Source organism: Typopeltis vanoorti, chromosome 12 (assembly GCF_054136105.1).
Source record: "Typopeltis vanoorti isolate ZY-2024b chromosome 12, IOZ_Tvanoo_1.0, whole genome shotgun sequence".
Taxonomy (NCBI): domain Eukaryota; kingdom Metazoa; phylum Arthropoda; class Arachnida; order Uropygi; family Thelyphonidae; genus Typopeltis; species Typopeltis vanoorti.
In genome coordinates this window covers 81,405,881-81,429,661 of record NC_143560.1, presented here as the reverse complement: position 1 = coordinate 81,429,661, position 23,781 = coordinate 81,405,881, and the positions used below count along the sequence as shown (strand labels likewise).

At 36.4% G+C, this 23,781-nt stretch overlaps 1 protein-coding gene across 1 annotated transcript in view; it reads right to left on the bottom strand.

Annotated features, from left to right (window-relative positions):
* Positions 1-9,489: 9,489 nt before the first annotated feature.
* The window catches only part of LOC150100930 (protein tiptop-like), a 142,345-nt gene continuing 128,053 nt past the window's right edge, over positions 9,490-23,781 (bottom strand). Inside the window, exon 2 of the mRNA XM_090402226.1 lies at positions 9,490-12,585. Coding sequence (XP_090258352.1) covers positions 9,749-12,585 — 2,837 coding nt within the window. The 3' untranslated portion in view covers positions 9,490-9,748. The remainder of the gene's footprint in view (positions 12,586-23,781) is intronic.

Here is a 23,781-nt window from a genome sequence, read left to right as displayed (position 1 = left end):
AGTTAGAGAACATCCATATTTCTAGACATTGTAAGATTTCTCTTCTTGGAATTACTCTAACTTCGTTTTTATTGTCCGTTAAAGTTGCCTCCTCGGCATCCAAAAAATTAGGTTCCATTGAAACTGTTATTTTACCGCTGAAACTTCAATTAGCTCTATAAAAATCGGAAATCTCTCCACTCATTGAATATTGTTCTCCATTTGGATACCCGGAAAGAGCTATCTGCCACTACTTAACTCAGTCGAGAAGAGACCAAGTAGTTGACTATGACCCACCTCACACCAGTTCACTCCACTCTCTTTCGATCGGACTGGTTCTGTTGTTTATTTTTTATAGATATTTCCATGGTCTTATTTCGCATCAATAACTTTCCCGCCTTCCATTAAACCTGTTAAAACACGAACAGCTGCTATTCAATACACCTTCACAATTCAACTCCAAACTCACAGAACAGATTTCTTTCTCTTAGTCATTCTTTCTACAACTCAAACAGTTTTTATTTCCTAATGAGTACGATCTACTAGTCTTTAAGTCCAACATTATCACGTTTTTTTCTTTTTTCCGCATCTTCTTCGTCTAGTGCTAATATACTGTAGGTTGAAACGTTGCTTATGGATGTGAATACTATTTTTTTAAAGTAATTTAAATAAATACTATATGTTGTTTAATTCAGTTAAAATTATCGCGGCATAAATAGAAATAAAGTTAATTATTGCATTCTACTGTTTGATTCCGAGGAATATTTTTAGCTGTTTAAATTGATTTCCAGATGTCCAATCCGTTTCCAAGTGTGATTTCTCATTACAACCGACTTCTGCCGTGCGTAAATCACGCCCATTATTTTCAATAATTTCATTTTACTGGAAGTAATGTAAATAAATAAACTGCTCTGTCTACGTTTGAATTTGAGAAATAATAAAATGAGCATGATCAAAGATTGATTAAAAAATATGAAATATGCCATATTTCATCATCGGCATTCTAATAGTGAATCTAAAATTTCAATGTGATGAAATAAGGACCAACCCATTTTGAACAGAACGAGTCAGTCCCTATTCCTGTTAACACACGTGACAATTATGCCAATAACTATGAGAAAAAGAATCTTTTTCTAACGAATGCCATATTGTACCACAGTGTCCCAGAATTATTTTTGAGTAAGGTGAAATTACTATCGCGCTGCTGGAAATGCTTTCACGTTTATAGACTCAACATACTTTATGTACTTACAATGCTTGAGGGGAAGGGGCTTTCAAACCTACCAGCCACCTCTGGGTACACCTGTGAATTCCTTGGATGTTTTCATAACAGAATTTCTCCACAGATATTGTGTTTTTACTGTATAAAAGGTATATCTGGTAATATGATTTAGACCGTGCTTTTTTTATTATCACTATTAAGATTAACTGTTTGATTGGTTACTTCAAATTTTTCAGATCCTCTGTAGAACAAAGTCGGAAGAATGACTCAACATTTGTCCTTCGGTTGGAAAGACCTGGGAATAGGATTCTTATCTAGGATGTGAGAACCTTTAAGAGCTTTCAAAAAATTAACAGACGAAATTAAGAATCTTGTGCAAACTGGAGACCAAGAATTTGTCTTGATGTCATTTCAGCGATTCTGTTTGTGTTGCAGAGTATTGGCTCTTGTTCGATGTAGCCATTTAATTCCTTCCTATCTCAATGGTCCTGCATCCTAGAATCTGTACCACTAGCCTTGAGATGATTTGGCCATAGTTCTAATCAACTGAACTCAATTTAGAATACTCTCAGTGGCTAGAGCATTAGTGCATTGTCTAGCAGCTGTTTTTTCATGCCTGGTTTGCTTGTTTTTTTGCAGAGATAAACACCTGGCTGCTGAGAGAGAAATTATAGGTTATAAATAAGATTAAAGTTCCATTATTATTTCAGAAAAAAAAATGCATTTGCTAACCCGTGTAACGTCACGCATATTATTTTTACATGGGTTTACCAAATACAATTTGTTTTAAATAACTTATTCAGATAATCTAGATGGTTGTCTTAAGCCTACCTATGACACTTTTGCAATGTCGATTTACAACCTTACGAGAGTGTGGGATTGTCATAAGTTCCATATAATATAATAATATTGCAATTATATTATGCCAATGAACTCTCAGAGTCTCGACTATTAGCGTGTACGTTATATTTTACTTCACCTTTTCACTCATAATATTTCAAATTTCGCTCTAATTTCTTACCGGAGGGAAGAAATTCCTATATAGATAATTCCTATCGTCGCCATCGGAATCCGTGCTCACTGTAAGCAGAGTTCTATTTTGTGCTGACAGAAAAGATGCAAAATGTGGTCAACTACACGGAGTCTAAAAACTAACATGCAGTATGCAGTTTAATGTTTTGATATTATCAATATTGTAAATCAAGGGTGAATAGGAGCGGTGAAGTAGAGGCCTTCCGATTAATACTAGCCCTCTTTAGCTTATATCATTATACTTCATTGAATTATTTAATAATCAGAAAGGAGTTGCGCCATTTCTTTTAAAGAAAGGAGACCATAACAACCGACACTTCACCCAAATCAGCTATCACACAACAATCAGCACAAAACGAGTAACGAGTTAGCCTACACATCATTATTTGAATTTCCCAAGCAGAAAATGGAGTTTAATAAAATCAAAATCCTATACGAGAACGGAAATCCTATTTTTACCATGACGTCACACGAGATGTGCGAATTATATAAAAGTAAGAAGAAAATACTACAAGAGCAGAAAAGTCATCTCATTCTTAACTATTACACTCACCTTTAATCATATAAATAAATCGCAGTTCTTGGTGGACGTCCAGAATGATATACTGTAAACCTTTGTAGATTCCAGGATGTGAATTGTGATTAGCATGCTCTAGTGTGAAAATAAGAAACTATTATATTGGAAATATCGCAATGACTTTTCTAAAAATAAATAAAAATCACATTTATAAATAGTGAAAACCTTTCACCTGACAGGAATAAAAAAAATGACAAAAGTTTTTTTTTTTTTTTAATAAAAAAAAAAAAATGACTGAATTTTTCTTGCACATGCCGTTATTCACAAATAATATTTATTTACATATATGAAATACTTTCAACCAGAGGTCTCTTTAATATCGAAAGTAAATTTTCAAGAAATCCACATTGAGTGCTTTCCGATAAACGATTAGTCCTAATGATGTTCGCGTTTTAATATTTTCATATCGTCTGTTCTTTAAGCAGAGGAAAACTGGTATGCATTTTATTTCTATATGTAGGGAAAAAATGCCTATATTCTCTTCCTGATTCATTAAAATTATAATTAATATTCTCAGTTGGTAGTATATTCTCGTGACTAGAGAGTGTAGTCTTGTAAATATAAGAGATAGAGATAATTAATGTTTTCTGCAAAGTGAATGCTAACTAGCAGACGATGTATTTTACGAAAGAGATATATATGTTAATAAATATTTATTTCACGTTTTCATTTCTGAGCGTATTTATGCTGTACGAAATGCAGATTTTATAATAAGTGTTTTAGCTTTAAAAGCATCGCATAATTTCAAATGATAAATTATTCTCAATCGTGAAGTGCCTTTTAGCAAAACTGAACCAGGAAATTATTTGAACAGGTTAGGTAGATTCAGCAGAAGCATATGCTAATCTGTATATGTTTGACATTTCGATCTCAAGCGATTTCTTGATGAATTTTTATATTTTCGATAATCAGATGTGTATTAAGTCTGAATTATGATAGAGAATATCCAAATATCCAATGGAATTCAAATTGAAATGAAATGCGAACATAAGTTTAGGGTAGGTCGTATACAGCGAATGATTACAGAATGTATAATGTATAGGAGATGATTTCAACTTGAAGGATAAAGTGTCATATGAAATAATGGAATTTTAGCAAATATTGATGTCTTCCCTATGAACCTTATTAGCATAAGCATATTCAAGCCTTTATTCGCAAATATCATGAGCATGTACTTATTGTCAGGTAATATTAAGACTCTGTATTACTTCAATAATTTTCTAAGAATGTGATAGCTCAAAATAAAAATACATTTATTTTTACTTATACGAAAACATCTTTATTTCAGACTTGACATACTTTTTTTTCGATTTCGAATACCTTCATGAAAAACGATTTCTTCCATATCTATATATAACAAAAAAAAAAAAAAAAAAAAGTGGTGTTCTCCACGTATTTTCAAACCGAGACTACTAGATGAACGACATAAATTGAATCTATTCGAAAGCCCAAAGTAGCATCAACCTGTGTTAACATTTAAATTTAATAAGATCTCAATAATTAAAATAAATGAATAGGCAAAACAGTTTTTCATACAATTATGTAATGTATGGAAACGCTCAAGGGATCTATGAATACTGTAATTACGGCATTTATGTACATGACCACATCAAGAGATGAGAAAATTACAACTGCTGTACCACAAATACTTCGGATTTTTTCCTTGTTTTGCGAACGAACGACATTGAATTCTAGAAAAATAGCCTGCGCAGATACATCTGAGAGAGTAAAATTAGTATTGCTAAAAAAACGACCTCGGATTTTTCGGTTCCAACTTGAACTGAAACAAAATGTTTCCCATCAAGATGTATGTCATACCGACTACACCATAGAATTCCAGTAAATTATGCACTCCAGTGAAGTTTTTTTTTCTTTGCTTGATCTGTCAATGTATTAATGTTATTCGCATTATATTCTAAACACGAGGCTTATTTGTATTCTCTCACATCTATTTCTTTAAGATTAAAAGGCTGAAGGTCAATTATATATAGACCGATAAAGCCAGATAAGTTTCATATCCGACATTATATATATATATATATATATTTTTTTTTTTTTTTTTCTCTTCTAGATGCTTTATATTTACTGTTCTGAATTAGACTGTTTCCTATCGCCAAGATTATGTCTTTTTTTTTCTTTTTTTTTTTTTGTCGTTCAACAGAAAACGGACTATTCATAAAAATAATAATAAAACGTATTCAGAGAGTTATTCTTACCGTTCAAAGAATGCTAAACTATCGATATTTCATGAATAATAAATCACTGAATAAATAAATAATTTCGGTATCCCTGATACGCGAATGTAATTTGAATGACAACAAAATAGCGCAGCGACTACCGTACGATTTATATGAACAGATTTTATCCTCCAGGGTATGCACATTTTCAATAGAAGCATATCGTTAGAAGTAACTATTACATTATATAACAACTGGATGTAGAAAGTGGAATAATCGCACTTCTCACTAAGTGCAGCTTCCACCCATCAGGTTTCCTCCTCACCCTGCTTTTACTGCGTGTGTTAAGTGATGCATAACCTTTCTGATTTAGCCATTATCGTAGTAGTCCCCCTAATAAGTATTTGTATCGTAATATGTGGTCTTTTTCTTTTTTCGATTTTTGGTTGCATATGTCTTGAACTGTCATATACTATGCTTGTATTTTTGTTTATGTCATTTTGTCAATTACGCGAATTACTAGTCAATTTTATATTGCTGATATTTGTTATATGACTTTATATGAGCACTTTGTGCTTTTTTTTTTTTTTTTTGATAAAAAAAAACAGGAAGATAGATAGCACGAGGAATGAACATTCACTGTTCTGTAGTATTAAGAAGAAACGACAATTCTGCTTTATATTTTTTATAAATCACACGTAACAAGTGCAGATAGTTGCTGCTATGCTTATCGAACTTCCGTAAAGTCACCAATGGGCTCCAAAGCATAGTTTTCGACTTTAGGTCCTTAGTCCAAATCGCAGTACTAATGTGCAGTAGTCAGATATCTAACATACACCCTTTATTAGAGGAATCGCAGTGCATCATTAAATCTTGTTGGTCCGACTCCGACCGTTGCAATCGTAGGCTGAGCATCACTATATTATGAGCAAGTTTCAGTAGAAATGGAAGTATACTTTTCATATTCGTAATGAAAACATTATACTATTGCCTGACGTTATTGTGCCATAACTTATACAATTTCAATTAAATTATAGAAAATGACCCCTCTAATAGAGGCGTAACTACAGTTTTAGGCTCTAAGGCTAGTAATTAAAACGAGCTTCATAAAAGCGGACACCCATCGATTTAAAATGATCAATTTTTCGTAACCATATTTTTTAGGATAAGGTGGTTAAGTCTCTTATGCCTAAATACATATATTTGTGCGTAAATTGCATGTGTTCTCATGACCGATTTGGCCAACGAAAAAAATCCTAGTTTCCGGGAGGAAAAGCTTGTGAGAATACCAATTCACCTTTTAAAAGTCCCGATTAAGGTTCTTTGCGTCGTAGATAGGATTCGAACCAACCACAGAGCTTCATCGACGTTGGCTGGGGTACGGATGTTATTCGCTACAAATTAGCAACAAATAATTATTTTTTTTGTGTGTGTTTAATTATTTTTTGCTTGGTTCTTGGAGAATATATTGAATAATTAATATTTAATTTATTTATATTTATTAAACGCAATGTGTTTATTAAACACTATTTACATTGTGTTTTTGTTTAATACTTAATAATTAAAAATGTTAATCAAAATATTTCCATACTGATTTTATGATTCACTTTCATGAAGCTCTGAGGCAATGCCTTTTACACCCTTAGGCCTCTCTATCCTAACCAAAGCAACATGCAAAGCTTCCTTTAAAAAAATTTAAAAGTAACAAACTTTTAAAGCTTACCATTCCTGCAGTATTTCGACTAATTTCACCGAACTGTAATAATCCTTTGTCGCACGGTGACATACAACTGCTACATTTTAACTATCGTTGGGATTGGCATCTGTATCAATTCGAAAATTGCTTTATATTGCAAAAACAGTTATTCAATTAGGGTTCAAGTTTTTCCCTTCTTAATTCTGAACCACTAACCAGATTAAAGTCAGTCAATGTAACCATCATAGACAGGTGCGTTCACTTCTCTTTAGAATCAGAATAGTTAGGTGATGGTTTTTGTTGTTTAGTCACACTTACAGCACAATTAATGACTCAAGGCAAGGATCACTATTTGTAGTGTAGTGAGAGCTCAACCTCACGTGGTATACTTATATTCCCCCCCCCCCCATGTAATGTGCCAAAGCAGTTCTTCAAAAATTGCAGATATAATTCAGCTTGGAAAGTTAATGGGACTGTGTACATTGAACCTTGGAGGGAAGAAATTGACTATCGAAATCTAAAACATGTATTGTGCCTTGGAAGCTAAATTAAAATGTTTGAAATTCATTTGCATTTTGAAGTCAAAACGAATAGAAAAATCTGTCTAGAATGATATGATTTTGCCAACAACATATATTTCGTTTATGTATGTATTATTCACACAATGGGTTCAATGGCATATTAAAAAGACAACTAATCTGACTTATAACCTGAATTTCGCTGATTGATAGGGCGGTTACCCCTATTGTCAAAGTTTAGTAATAATCTTTGCCAATGAACGTGTTCCAACGGTCTCTTTTCTGTAAGAAAAAATTCGACTTTATCCTGATACCTCCGTGTAAGATCACAACTAACTCACTTTCTTGTAAAGCCTTTATAAAAGATCCCTTGCATTCCCTAGGCGTGATTTGAATTCTTCCCATCAAGGACCTCGTTACCGACTAGGCTAGGTGGCGCCATCCAGTATTTTTACGTTGACATTAATTATAAATAGCTGGTTATCTCTTCCTAGAATAATATCAGATACTTATTGTAAATAAAATATAGTTTTATGGAACTATGCATTATTCCTACCTCCATTTTCGTCAAGAATTTGATGCTATTTCCGAAATAATACAACGTAGGCTGACTTCATCATTGTGATCTAAGTAAATTCCTCATGTATCGAAAAATCGTTAAATAGTTTCATTATTGGCATAATAAAATATTTTATGTTAATAAAACACCCCCTGATTTATAGCAGAACAACCAAACCCGAGAAGAAGAATACTGGATACATTATTAATCCAATTTCATTGGAATGATTTGAGATCAGTTTTATTAGAAATTTTGCAATTTGGTTTTCTTAAGAGTATGAACAGGTAAAATTATAACGCCAAATAAGCTAAAAATGGGAACTGGAGCACTGGTTTAAAAAAAAAATAATAATAATCAAATGAAATAAAAGGGACTGAAAATGCACCTTACTTGGTCATTATATCAATGAATTTGAATAAATATGCATGACTAATCTACATTGCAGTTATTTTCCCATCAACTGTAATAACTGGTATGTGGTTTTATTTGATTTCCATAACTTCTGCTTTTAAGTTTTTTTTTTTATATATTTCCAGTTTAATAAAATATGATTATTTATTTTTTTAAGAGCAGACTTCTCCTTGAGTTAGTGTGGTTAGTTTCATTCGTAATTTAAATATCTTTGTGGACTATTATAAATGCTGGCCTGGTTGGCCGATCACTTCTTTCATTACTTATATTGTAGGTTTACAGCTTGTCGTGAGTGAGATTCGCATAATCAAAAGTGATGATCAGATTTGTATTCAACTCTATATCAATATGGGGGGGGGGGGAGGGATACTTGATCCAGAATCCGAATTTTTTTCTGTCTTCATTTTAATTATATTATGGACCTGCGTTGTAATATTTAAAAAAAAAAAAAAAGGGGATAACTTTTAGTAACAATATTTCAGTGATTTATGAATAACGTACAATAATTCCATAGATTTCGATATTCAGACAGCATTTTATTTATCATTAATTACTAAATTCTGTAGACCAAATGAACATAAGGGGTAATCCAAAAGTTCCCAAAAGAGTTTCAATCAGAAACAGTATTGTAAGATCCCCAACGTATTCCACGATCCTACAATCGATATAACTAATGGAGTAATGCCCATGTTGCTAACGTCGGCAATGTCAGCACGACTACTAGCTATCCGAGACATGCAACGATTTAACTTAACAACGTTTAATTCACACACAATTTTGTTTGAAGTTTGTATCCGATACGTTTTCATATGTTTCATGGTTTCAGATGCAACTGGAAGTTACTAAAGAACGATTCGCGATGCAGTGGACCATCTATCGCCTTGTGAACAGTATGGTCATTAAATTCTTAAAAATTCTTAGAAATTAATAAATTTCGTTCCGAGGATTTCACAGGTTTCAGGAACGAGAAAATTCTTGTCTTACAGTTCAAGATTTCTCTGAAAGGAGTCGAAATTTAAAGAGATCGATTTGGGAAATAAACACCGTCCCAAAAGAGGAAAGCGTCGCTAAAACTAGCGTATTACCTTCGAATTTGAAGCTGGCGGTAAACATTACAAAGATAGGTTACCTTATTCTCGTTTATCACCGCGGTCTGAGAACTTTTGGATCACCCCTTAGGATCCTTGCAGCAGCAATGTTGCTACAACAGAATGAAATGATATAACAAGAAACAACTTCGTTTTCCAAATTTTCGCTCCAGTGAATGGTGTCAGTGTTGCAATGTATGAAGCAGTTTTAAGTCAGTGACCGACACATGTTAACATGGAAGTTTTTAATGAAGGGGAGGGGGTGCAAATGGGGGTTTCTTTAAATCGTTGGGATCTGGTGCAATTGCATCATACATGTACAGCTATTAACAAATGCACGTTTTGGGGAAATGATCCAATAAGCTCATGAATATTCCACAAGTCACCTTTGCTTGGGCTGCAGAATCCTTGATAATCACGTCGACGTTATGATTAAATTCCCCAGGAAACGACAAGACGTACGCACTCACACACACAACCATTGAATTATCATACATATTTACTAGAGAGTTGCTTAGCCAGTTCACTGTATTTTAGAAACTTGGAGTGGGGGCTCTCCTCCTGTGATGATCCCTCTGACGGCTGCTTGCCGGAACTATCGCCATTGCATTTATCTTTGCACTTTTTTGTCGTTGCGGAGTCGGCTCCGGGTTCGAGAAAATGCACCTCACTGAGATGGTGTCTATAGGCACTCGGACAAGTGAAGTGATTGTCACAGAAGGCACACTTCAATGGGGATCCTGCGCTCTCGTGAAGCCAGCCAAAAGCCAGAAGGGACTGTGGCACTGTAGGAAGAACAGTCCGAGACATGTGAGCTTCCGTCTTGTCCAGAAGTTTCTGGAGTTCGCGTAAAGGATTCCCATTCACAGGATCCGAAGTAGACTGGCCTGAACTGGCCGTCGGAGATGCCGCTGAGGTTTCACAGTCGGTGTTTTCCTCTTCTTTTGGTGAACTTCTGCTTTCGGAAGGGAAGGTTGCATGTTCTGAAGGAGATTGTGGAGGGCTAGCGAAATTGTCTTGTTCGCAGTCTGTTGCCTCTCCATCGCTCCCGGCTGGGGTGACAGCTTCGTATTTGAACTCTGCGACCATTCCAGAAAAAACGTCTTGAACATTGTCTGATATTTCGCTGCATGAAGGCCTAATCCCAGCAGCCTCGGTCTTAATAATAACATCTCCTACAGATTCTGTTTCCCTTCCACTTTCTCTGGGGATTGGGGAAGGGGATGTAGCAGTGACAGGAGACAACGTCGGCGCCGAGGTATCAGGGGTTACTGAGGTAGCAATTCCCGGAGAGCTGCAAATGACAGTCGATGGAGTGGAGACGGGACTTGGGCTGTTACTACCGCTGCATGTTGCCCCCATACCCTCTGGTGACCTCCCGTCTGCAGATGAGACGCTACGTTGATTAGGATATCTAGATGAGACCTTTGAAGAAGCGCGCAGTGTCGGCGGGTCCGTAAAATAGCTGCGATGCCAGGGAAGACAGACTTCCTCTTCGATACCCAACCTCTGCAAGATGCCAGATGAGGGTTTTCGGCTTCTGGCGTTAAAGTTCTTTTCTATTAGTTTCTCTATGGCGTTAAGCACTGATGGAACTTGAGAACTTTTTCTTCCTTTCGAATTTTTTTTATCCGGGGTGGTTCCCTCATGCGGAGAGAGAATCTCTCGTTTGATTTCCGGCTGTTCCATGGTAGGAGGTGCACTGCTGGTTTCATTCAAAGTCCCTGACTTTGACTGTGGCGTAATGAGTGAGGTAGAGCCCGTATTTCCTACTTTTGATCCCTGAGAACAACTTTTGATGTGCGACACGAAGTCTTTGGCATCCACCTTTTCGCCACATTCCTCGCATGAAACCTTCCCATCCACTGGAGGATCTGCATTGTTTTGAGACGGTTCCTTCGCCTCTGACTTAATATGTTCTAGACGTTCCAATTCCAGAAGTTTTCTAACCGAAAGCGCTTTCTTTCTCTTTTCCTTGTGGCTGTGATGACGTTTGCTTTCTCCTGCCAGAGGGGGTTTTGAGTGGTATTCCCGATAGTGGGAATTTTTTACTATATGATAGCTGAGCTCTTTGAGGCTGCTGAATGCCTGATTGCATACTTTGCACGTTAAGACAGCGTTGACATGAGCCTGAGCACTGAGCTTGTCCTCTGGGGCTCTCCATGATGTGATCTGTTCCTGGCTGATGATGTTGGTGTAATGCTGGGTCAGTTTCATGTGCGTCGTCATGTCGTCCAGCGACTTGAAAGACTGTCCACACCACATGCACTTGAGGATTTGCCGTGTCTGTTCGGCTCCTCTTCCTATCCACACGTCCTGACCACGCACGAGTTTCCTTGGCAATGGCACCGCATCCCTGAGCATGTCACTGGGATATCCCAACAGAGCAGACTGCACGGACACACACGATGGTGGCTGAGGAACGTTTGCTGACGAAGTTCGATGGCGTTTTGACTTCGAAGCTTGTTTCACTTCATCGGAATTCTGATTGAGCTGGCGACGCCAATCCGATGAACGACTGCCTTTATGGCTGCTACTCCTCGACACTCGACGCTCTTCCACAGGAAGAGCATTATTCAAGGAAACGCTTGTCGTTTCCATAGCAACGTGATGATGCTTGGAGGTGCTTCTAATTACAGACTGCTTCTGCGCGCTCTGATCCTTTGAAGCGACGTTACGAAATCCAGCAGAAGGCTGGTCTTCGCACTCGGCTTTTACCATTCCGTTCCTGAGTTGGGCCCTGCTAACAACCCCTTTGACAGCGGTCATCAAAACGCTACGAGGTGAGAGGTAACACCAAGGACTGCTGGGATGGGAGTTTTCCAAGCGCGCGATCTTCGTTTTCCGTGGAGACTGTTCTGGCGATGGTCTTCTCTGGGGAACAGATAAATCCAGAGGTCCATCCATTACCGATTTCGAGGGTGATCCCGTGTCACGAGCAGGTACCTTACAGCTGAAATCCAACGGACCATCGTCGGCATACAGTGCAGAAGCCATGTTTGTAGCCTCACCAATCCTGCTGCAGTCACTGTCCGAAGTAATGTTCTCTGCAGTTACAGGCTCATGAGGCGAGGCACACGGAAGGTCCTCCTCCACTTGCTCCTCATTCTCCTCTTCCACTGCACAATGACTTCCCACTTCGCATGGCTTCAGTACGGCATCTTCTTTCTCCTCCGAGAAGGAATCCCTACTGGTAGAACAAGGATCAACGGGATTAGCGAAGGTTGAGATGGCCGCTTGCTGATCGTACGCTTCAGGACTGTTTATGTCTTGACCATCGATTTTGTGAGGGGCTGTCAGTTCCTGCGTCTCGTCTTTTGATTCCACTGAAAGAGAAAAGAATAAAAAGATAGGGAAAAAAATAGAATTAGTGAAACTTCGACACACAAAATACAACATAAAATTACATGTTTTAGTGAGGATATCAAAGCAATTGAAAACAAAGTCATAATAAGCAAGCTGATGGGACCTCAGATATTAATATAAGCACGTGCATGCCTAATTATAGATAGCATGTTCAAAGAAAATATCTTTTAAACATCATCTATTGAAAAATAATTATTGTTATATATTAGAATTTCAGATGATAATAATAATATAAAATAGTACTGTACGCATAGATGGACAAATCCAGTATACTTTAAGGCGAGTTAGAATTCCATACATTTTGCTATAGAGGTGTGTGGGGAGACGAAACAGATTTGCATATGTCATGTGTCGATGAAATATTTAACTAGAAATACAATGAAAGAGAAGCTTCGAGTTCGCTTTTTTATGGAAGGTAGAGTGATACTAACCCAACAAAATTCAACAACAATTACACTACTGGTATGAACAATTCCATGTTTTGTTTTTCATGATTTTCAAGAAGTGCTTTATGACTTAAAGAAACATTTCTGGAGAAATTATTAATTCCCTTTAGGAAGACAGGAACTTATGTAGCAAGGCTCTAGGTGATATATTATTATTATATCTATTAGTTGCGCAAGTTTTTAGGCTGGTTAGTCTATTTGAGGGGGGAGGGACCTATGGGACATCGGCGAATGTTTCAGATGAAGTCTTCATATAAATACAGTGGTATCTCGGTAATCCGAACTAATAAAAACCGTGCTCGTTTGGATTAGCGAGAAGTACGGATTAGCAAAGTCCCCTCAAGAAATTGGAACATCAATTTAATTCTGTAAATAAATGAAGTAACTGATAGACAAAAACTACTGTACTGTAATGTAAAACTTAAAAAATAATACAATACACAAGTTTATTTTAGTAAAAATTTAGTTTGTATGTACCTGTATTGTTGAGGATTCTGATTTAATAAAATTTCATTCTTCTGTACAGAATTTAATATGCGTAAAAAATGTCACTTTCTTGTACACAACACAAAAAAGTTTCACAGAATAACACACACACACACACACACACACAAAAAGGTTTTTATTTCTTTGTCACTGATTTTCTTTTGTTTCTTCGAAGCTAAACTTTTTTCGAATGCTTTTTCTCAGAGCTGCATTTAGCAATAAAATTTTGTGGAATGGCCTATCATTCTGCTTAGCCCATTCTATACACACATTAAAACTGTCAACTGCCTCTTCATGTTTTACTTTTTTTTTCCCTTCGAGTTCTTCATCTTTATCATCGTCTTCTAATTCATTAGAAGATGATGATTCTACATAATAAAATATGTAGCGTCATATTCATAATTTCAGCATCTGATTTCGAATTCACTTTCGGTTCTACCTGTGATCCATTCCCTAACATGTTTGTGAAATTTCAACATCTGGATTTATATTTTTAACCAAGTTATGCACGTTTTGAATTTCCTCTTTTTGTGTATATTTGTGATTCATGCCGACAATACAGTACGTACTGTACAGTATAAAAAAGCAAACGTGAACACACAATAAATCAAAATAGGCCTCCAGTATAACCGTACAATCGACAGTATGAAAAAATACTGTATTGTAATAATAATAAAATAAATAATAATTAAAATAATTATTAAATAAAAATAATAGTACACAAAATAATAATACGTAATAAATATAACTTTTTTTCTTTCAAACCGCAGTTCGGATTACTGGAGGGTTCGGATTAGCGAGATACCACTGTATTCCTCTTATTCCTAGAAGGCTGAGCGCGTATCTTTTCAACCAAGATGCATTTGTTCTTCGGAATGTGTAACGGAACCGCTGGAACATGCAAGTATAAATTATTATTATTATTATTATCTGAGACCTCCAGGGAGTCAAAGACTCATCGAGCGAGGCTGTAAATTATCCAACCCAACTATCATACCTTCCTTCCTTAAATTCATTTACACTAGATGCACTCACTACCCCTAAGAGCAAATTATTCCACTCACTCACTGCTCTCTGGGAGAAAAACCTAGCTCTTACCCCTTTCTTGACTGAGAACAACCTTAACTTCCATGGATGCCCCCGTGTTCTCTCCCTGCCTTCCATATAACGAAATATTTCATCATTTCAAATGCTATAACAAAAGTTTATAGACCTCTATCATATCACCCCTCTTTCTCCTGTTAACCAGAGTCTGTAATCCACATACTCGCAATCTGTCCTCATAATCTAAATCCCATACTCCGGATATAATCTTTGTAACTCTTCTTTGCACCCTTTCCACAGCTTCTTTATCCCCTTGGAACTCGGGAGATCAAATCTGCACACAATAATCCAGGTGTGGTCTTATCAAAGCCTTATAAAGAGGCAAAATTACTTCCTTATCCTTACATGTCAGGGTTCGGTTCAGCATAGAGTTGTATTTGCAACTTTTGCTATGTGACCTTTGAACTTCAAATTCTTTTCTACCAATACACCAAGATCCCTTACCTTATAAAACATAAAAGTGCACCACACTTCCGTAGCGTAGTCGGAAGAAGGGCACCGTCTTGTATCTGGAAATAGATCCGTCTTGGACGAACAGGGAACCAAGAAGAACTTTTTTTTTGACCGAAAGTTAATTAATCAGGTTCTCATACGGAAATAGCATGCTTCTTCTTGGACTGACCTGCACCTCTGATCTTTCCTGGCACAACCACATTCCAATTATAGCGTCTGCCGTCGCCAAAAAACTTGGTGTACGTTTCTCGCTCAAGACACTGCTTCACACCTTAACAGCTGTTAACTCTATACAAAGTCCAAATCTGCCCACCCCGAATATGGAATATTGTTCCCATATTAGGGATGGAGCACCAAAATCTTCTATAAGATTGCTCGATTGTCCAGAAGGGAGCAATCCGGCTAATTAATGATTCCTATCTCACAAGTTCACTTCAATCCCCCCCCCCTCTCTCTCTCTCTCACACACACATTCAGTTTCTACCATGAGCCTCTCCTACAGATACTTTCATGGACAACTCTGCTGAATTGGCTACTATTGTTCCTGTACTCTTCCAAAACCATTAAAACAAGAGCTACTATTAACCAACATCCTTTTACAGTCCATGTTGAAACTCACCGAACCAACTTCACTTCCTCCTCTTTCATTCCATTTACTTTTCTCCTTTGGAACAGTTCCTCCCACTCTGCCTTCCCCAAAGATTACAACCCGTAGCTGTTCAATAAAACGTGAACAGACTCCTCCTTTAGTCTATTCCTCTTGCCCACACACAACACTAGTGTGCTATAGATCTTGTGGCCTTTCGCGTGTGGACCAGATTTAAAAAAAAAAAAATGTTGCCTTCCCCCCACCCGAAAAGACGAACTAGCTTGAAAACTTTTGCGCTGGATTGAGTTATGCTGAAGTAACAGACTATGTGAAGCTTGTGACTATTCTGCCTATCAATTGCGCGTATTCATTCTCAGTGTTGTTGTTTTTTTTGCGGGAAAAACAATAATTTTTTGGGAAAGAACGACTTTGTACCTTCTACTCTGGTCTTAATTGGTTTCATGTACCCCCCCCCCCACCTTCCTTGCTTTCTATTTGGAATTCAAATTAAATTTTCTTCAGGAATATTCATTTAATAAGAGCTAAAAACACTGCCCCAATACAGTAATATAAAAAATAAATAAAAATTAGTTGTTACACCGGACATAAATAAATAACCTTTACATTTATTAGGTTGGCAGGTTTTAAGTTGACCCAATAAAGGGTTAATTTAAAACCTGCCTCTGGATTGTATTCCTAGTGAAGTGTTTCATCAACATTTATATAAAATGTGTGTGTGTAAATCTGTTCCTCCCAGCCCCATTATTTTTTTCCCCATGCACAAAGTTCTTGAGTACATCCACTTAATTGATAGACATGACGTTCTAGTCTGAACAGTAGCTTTGACTAAACCAAACCAAAATTCAGCCTCTGCTCGTTGTTTCGAACTCATTCTCAGCCCAGTCACAAGGAGACATGGCGATATTTCTCCCTTCGATCGGAAAGACAGACATGCGCTGGAATCGGAATCTTTATAAGGGATAAATATTTCCAACTGAACTCATATGTGGAGGGGAGCTGAACGTTGAAGAAACTCGGATTTCTCCAAAAAAGTAGACAAATCCTGAGAAATTATGGTAAACATATTGACCTTAGAGAAGGATGAATTCTCTAAGGTCTCTGGGATAAAATAAACGTGTATCATAAAATACTTATTTATTTATTTTTTTAATATAAAAGGGAAAATCAGATGACATGAGGAAAAACCGCTCGGGATAAAAGCATCTCGACTTGTTGATTTTTTAAGTAAAAATCAACTCTTCATATTATTTGTTTTTAACTTTTCGTAATAGATTTATTAACCGGTCTCAAATTTATCAATTTAAAGACAATCCACAGCATTGTATTTATGCCAGTAACCAAAATAAATAAAATAGCTATCAGAAGAATGACATTCCTGCAGATGTTTACCGAGAGACTATAAACGAGATATTTTCTTAATGCCACTGTTGAAAAAGAACACCAAATCAATACCAAGACTTATTAAGGTTTGAATCTGACTTGTATTGGCATACTTTAATGTGACTTTCTTTATTAATTCCTCATCCTGTCCGTCTATAAATATTTATCTAAACTTTCCTGGAATATAGTAGGGCCAAACCATGTTAGTCCCTTCGTAGTTAATTTATTTTAGCTGTTTTTATATCTTAATATTACATTTTGCTTAAGCCTAACTTCTTTCATGAACTTCTGCACGTTTGTCTTTCGTTTCCAAAAATATTCTGACCTTAATTCCGCCAGAAATAATGTTACATGAATTTCTGTGCACAGCCAAAGATCAGGCAATATATCATTAAATAATTCTTCTGAGACCATAAATCTGCCTTACATTCTTCATTAATTCTACACGTTCTTTTCAGATGGTTTGCAGTTATTCTCACCTGCATAGGGCAAATTTTACTCGTCACTTTACGAATCATAATTTCAGCTTATCTACATCCTTTTGTAAACACTATTAACCCTCCTGCTTCTTAGGATTGGCAAATGCTTATTTCCATGCCAGACCAGGAAGGAAACGGGAACTTGAAAGTCGATGTAAAAGTGGTGACGTGTGGGTGGGGAAGTGTCAGAGTATTCTGTTGTTATGCTTACCATTTCTCCTATAATTAGCTATGGAAAATGTCCAAATATATGGAAATTATTTGTCTTCGCTTCACATTAAATTATATTTCAACCTTTTTTTTTTTTTTTTTAAAATTTTTCCTTGGACGGACGGATGATTATGTACGGGGGATCGCAAAGTGGGATAAAAATCCTTATATATCACTCGATCTATGCAGAAGTTTTCACAGAAACCAACGTTTCAACAGATTTGCTAAGGTTGGCTTCACAATGAGTTGTTTTAGTTGGTGCTGTCAAGTTAAGAAATAGGATGATAAATGAGGGGGGAAAAAGTGTATAAAACTTGTTCCAACTCTCATTATGCCATCACTTAATATGGAATGATTTCTCTTTCCTTTTAAATACGTTGCTGAAATATGAGTTTCATAAGGAGACACGTATAAAGAAAGGATACGCATTTGATAGCTAACATGATTTGCATACATGCAAATCATGTTAGCTATCAAACGCCGCGTTATTTCTTCGTGATCTCGTGTAATAGATGTTTGAATATTTTTCCTTGTATAGCACGTGCTAAATGACTGCATTGTAAGAACATTTCACAATTGATTCTGGCAATAAATGGCTCCTCTAGGGAGGAAAATATTAAAGAAAAGATTAGGAATTCTCACAGGGTTTGACAATATTAAGTAATCATACCAGATGAAAGAAGGAAACCCAAATAAAATTTTAAGCCGATACATTTATTATCTCTCTCTGTCCTGACAGACGTTAACATTAACGAGATCCCTTGAAACTTGGGAGTGAATCTGACACACGCCCGATTTGTCGTTAAAGTCGACCCGATAACAAGACCGTGAAACAACTAAATTTTCTCGAAAGCAGTTTCTTCTGTAAGAATTTCGCTGTATTAAAGCATTCTCTTTATTTGGTATGAAATACCTTATTTTCCTTTAGTCCTTTCTGCATTTTAAATCTCGCTGTTTCAACTCCTAGTGGATTCCAACAACACGGCGAAAACAACTCCCTCTGTGTGTAAACATCTTCTAGCTCACCTTCAGTGCATCTCTACATTCCAATATCATCGGCTTTCTAGGGGAACCCTTGGGAATGCTGTTCTCCGCAGGCCGACGTTTGGGCCGTCAGAAACTCAGTCCTACCAACCAATGTTTGGCAGCCATCGCTGAAGGACCTACTAGTCCCACGGAGCCATTAGCTATTCGGTTTATCCACCAGGTGCAAGACAAATGGGAAAGTGACAATCGAATAGATTATGTGCGTTGCTATGGCAACTGGCGTGTGATTGACGTTGGAAATTCGACTGTTGAGGAAAACCGTAGCATCGTAAGCAAGTTTTTAGGGGTATAGCGCAAATGGATATGGCAAGAATTATAAAAATAAGTGCCCTTCAAAAAGGGTACTAGCTTCAAATAAATGACAAAAGAACGAAATTTTAATTTATTTTTTGAAAGAAAGAAAGAAAACAAAACTGGTTTTGTAGGAAAGTTAACCAATAGCATGATCGTTATTCATCATTTCCAATTGACAGATATAGTGACAAGTGGCGAGCCAATTGGTGCTGTTTAATAACATTACAAAGAAGTTGTGTTTTTAAGTTTCAAGGACAGCACGTGCAATGGAACACTGACCTCAGTTTCAGCTCATGAGTGACGTCCAAGGTTACAGAGAATGTCACGAATGAAACGCAGCGTATGACATTATTGAGCAACACACATACACACAAAGTGCTTGCGATACTAAATACCTAATGAGCAACTATGATCGGAAATGATAATAAGAAAGACTTGGTTCACCCATATCCCATAGCGTTAACTTCGTAAAGGGATTTCTACTGACTTAGACGAAAGAGCAATCATGAATATTAAAAAGAAAGCTTCTAAAGCAAAATCTTCCAACTGTTCGATGAGTTGGCATTTGATGAATTGACTGACGTCATCGTGACGTAGAATGTAATCGAATATTGAGCATGTTTATTCTCAGGATTAAAAGCGATCCACATCCGATTGTCTGGATGTGAAATTAAAATTTAATTATTATTTATAGTAAGCATCACGGACTTTACAGTAAGATTCTTAACCATCAGAAGAACTTTATTTCTGACTTTTTTTTTGTCATTGGAAAGGAAATTCATGTATGCATCTGGGATGCATACATTTGAGCTAGAGCCTGCAATCAACTCGTTGCGAGGCAGAGTTCTCCTTGGAGTTTTACTTTTTTTTTTTTTTTTTTAAATATATACGCATATTAGCTGCCTATCACTTTTTAAATAAGGGTATGACCTCTCCTTGTACAAATTAACTTACGCTAGTAAGTTAAAAAAAGGAGCAAAAAGGAAGTTTCATACGCTTTTTGCCGGTACAAAATTCTCCTCGATTTGATTAAGAACTTAATATAAATGCGCTAAAAAAACAAACGTAACAAGCTAATGAAAATACATTTTTAGCACGTTCATGCCATATCGAAAATTATAAGGTATTTCTAGGAGCGCGAGTGCTAGATAAACAATCATCTCCAAAATCTGAAGTTTTTGTAAATATTGAGTCAAAAAACACTATGCAGGAATAAAGCCGACACGGAATTCAAAACGCCTTGGCAGCCTCTGTAATAAGGATAGTTATTACAGTAAAATATAAAACAATACAGATCAGCTTCATTTGTATATTATCAGAGATCCTGGCGTCATTTCTACTCCTATACGCCCCCACGTTTGATCATTTCCTACACAGTACTAATGACATTGCTAAAAATATAACAAATACTTCCTAGAGATAAGTTATGAATTAAGTTTTCCTTTAAATAAACACATTTCGAATGGCACTGTATTGCAATGTCTTCAATGACTTTGTGGCTCAGAAATATAGAAGAAAGAATATTTAGTTTGTTTTATAATTTACTGTTTTATAAAAGGAATCATAGTTTTATAGACCTGCCATTGTCAAGTGATTAAATGCCATCTGTGATTTTATAAATGAAATGATTATAAATATGTCATGATACGTCTATATTATGAACAAATACAAATATTTGTAATTGATAAAAAGTAGTATCGTAAACTAATATCTAGTAATTTTCTTTACATGTTCTAAAAAATTTATATTTTTAAAACATGCTTAATCTTAACCTCTTACTTATTCAAATTTACTCCAACAATTCTTCTTTCTTCGACACTCAATTTGTGAATTACACTTTTAGTTCAATTCGTGTCTCATTCCAAATGGTAGAATGCATGGAAGTTTTTAACCACTGACTGATATTATTTGGCAAATGTATTATCAAAATGGGTCAACCACAATCCTTCATACTCATTCAAATTCCATTCTAAGTAATAGAAGATGAGCTTTCTTGGACATGCATCGCGATATCAATTCTAGTTAATATTGGACACAAACAGCCAAGTGCATGGATATTTGTGATTGTCCTACTAACCAGTTACCACATGTACTGTTAGCGCCTCCGTAGGTTCAGTCAGTATAGACGAAGCCCTTTGGTCGGAAGGACCTGGGTTCGATTCCCATCAGTGACGTGAGAAACCATTATCTGGTCTCTTTCTACGGAAGTTGAGTTAGCTGGTCTCATACGGAGGTAGGGGATTTTTTCGTCCCCCAAAACAGGCAAACCGGCCTCGTGAACACATGGATTACAGCCAGAAATACTGCCCTTATGGGATGCAGCAAGGAGTGACAACCCGGCTGCAATAACTAGTCGTAAGCCTCCTCATTAGAGAAGGGACTCGAACCCTTCCCAGGATGGATGGATGAGTAGGATACGATATGTACCTGCTGTGACCTGTGTCCTTGAGTAGGATGACCTTTGATATCTTTATGCCATAAAAAATCAATCAGTTAACTGCGTTTTGTCTAGCACTCCACAGAAATGCACTCGACAGTGGTGAGGGTAAGAGATAGAGGCCAGCTGCCCACCCGTTTCCAAATAATAAAAAAAGGGCTAAGAGTGTGCGGCCTGCTGCTTTTTGGGAATGAAACGATGTTAGAGAGGTTTATCTATCACTAATTACTAAGAAGAATAGTGCCAAAATTTTCACTAACCGTTAGCATGTTTAAAATATTTATTCACTGTTATCTGACTTCTCCGTCCACACATCTTTTCGTCTGGTAAAGGTTGGCGATCCACATTGAAATTCTTTTTATTCCGATTTGTCTATACAGACAACTGTAAACGTGTGGGAGGTAATCGACCGGTCTCCCCCGACGAAAATCTTTGTGTGGATAAAAATCTGGATCGTCTTGAAATTTTATCTGTGCAGGAAAAATCGAAACTTCTTTATTACAATCGCTTCGATTTCGTCTAGTTTACAGCATTCCCCGAAATATTCACAGTTGTTTTATAATTATGGCTGTTTTCGGTGAACAAAGCCGTTTCTTATTGGAGAGTGAAATTAAACGACTATAGCAACCAAGAAAGACGTGAAGCAAATACTAACTGGGCGTCCAAGATTGGAGGATGGATTTTTTTTATTTTTTAAATTCAGATATATCGCGGAGACAAACAGATAAAAAAAAAAGTAACACCAAGGAAATTTAATAATAAATAATGGAATGGAAAAAAATTCGTGAAGAGAAAGATATTCAGCCGCACCTAATACAAACTAAGGTAACATAATTAGAAGGAAATGAAAAATAAATTGAAATCAATATGCGATATAAGATACTTCGGATATTATACCTTTCATGGTTTGGTGTTATTAATGTGAAGTAATTATAAGCGTTTTTGTGATGTACATCTCTCCATGTTCCTGATTCTCCACAATACGTCTCGAAAATTACATCATAATTATAAAACGAAGTGAAGGTTCCACATCTCATCTTTCCTTTGACTTGGTTTGCTTCTTTAAATCCCAATTGAAGTTGTGATAAGGCAATTAATCCTATCTGAAATAGTTTTCTATGCTAATTGTGTGTGTGTGTGTGTGGTCTGCTGATTAGTTTTTCCCTGTTTTGTATAATGAAAAACCAGTTTCCCGGAAAGAATAATATTCATCGATATTTTATTATTAATTGATCAACACATCATTAATCTATTTGAACGGAATATGTCATCTTACGAGAAATCTTACTACTTGTATTGATCTTATAATTTTCTTTAACGCGGAATAATACTGAGATGTCAATGATATTAGGAGCAAGATCACCAAAAAAGGGAATTTTGCACAATCACGCTGAGAATACTTCAAGTGATCTTAACGAATGCTTCCGCCCCTTTGAATGTGCTGTTGAGCTAAGAGATGCCATAATTAACAGACATTGTATATTTATGTTTTATGACAGATTTGTCTGATTTCCTGGAGTGTTCGGATACAAAATTAGCTTCCGTATGAAATTGGGCGTACCTTTAGTTGTGAAGTCCTTATGAATATGCCTGGAGTCAGGGCAGTCGTAATTCACTCAAGCAACCAAAGGCAATATCTAGGAGCGCCGTTCGAGTTTCGAGAGTGAAAAAGAACGCAAAATTGTATCTCAACCAAAAAAAAAAACACCGATTTTTTTTATTTTTATTTTTTTGAATTTAGGGGCGGAAAAAAGAGTGTTTGCTTAAGGGCGACATATGCTGTAACAACGGTGTTGCTCGGAGTCGTAGACAAGCTTCTAACTTAGGTCTTCCAAATAAAGGAATAACATGTATGGATAAAATCATTCCTAAGATCGCAAAAAGGTTAAAATGCTGCTTTAAATACTTAAAAAAAATTGTCTCAGATTTCAGAAAACATTCATCTCACAGTCATTCTAGCCGGAGTTTGAGGCCTCTCGCATTCTATTTAATTATTTATTCCATTTTGAAGTTAAACGTGTCATGGTAAGATTCATAACGACTATGTGCATTCTGCTTTGCAAAATGCAAAGTGTTTTTCAGCGAGTACTGAAAAAAAAGTACTTGAAAGGAAAGTACTATTCTTACAGTTGTTCAGCTATGTAATTAGTGCATCACCGGGTGGAGTACAATGTTTGTTGTAAGCTCGGAAACAAAACTACGAAGTCCCC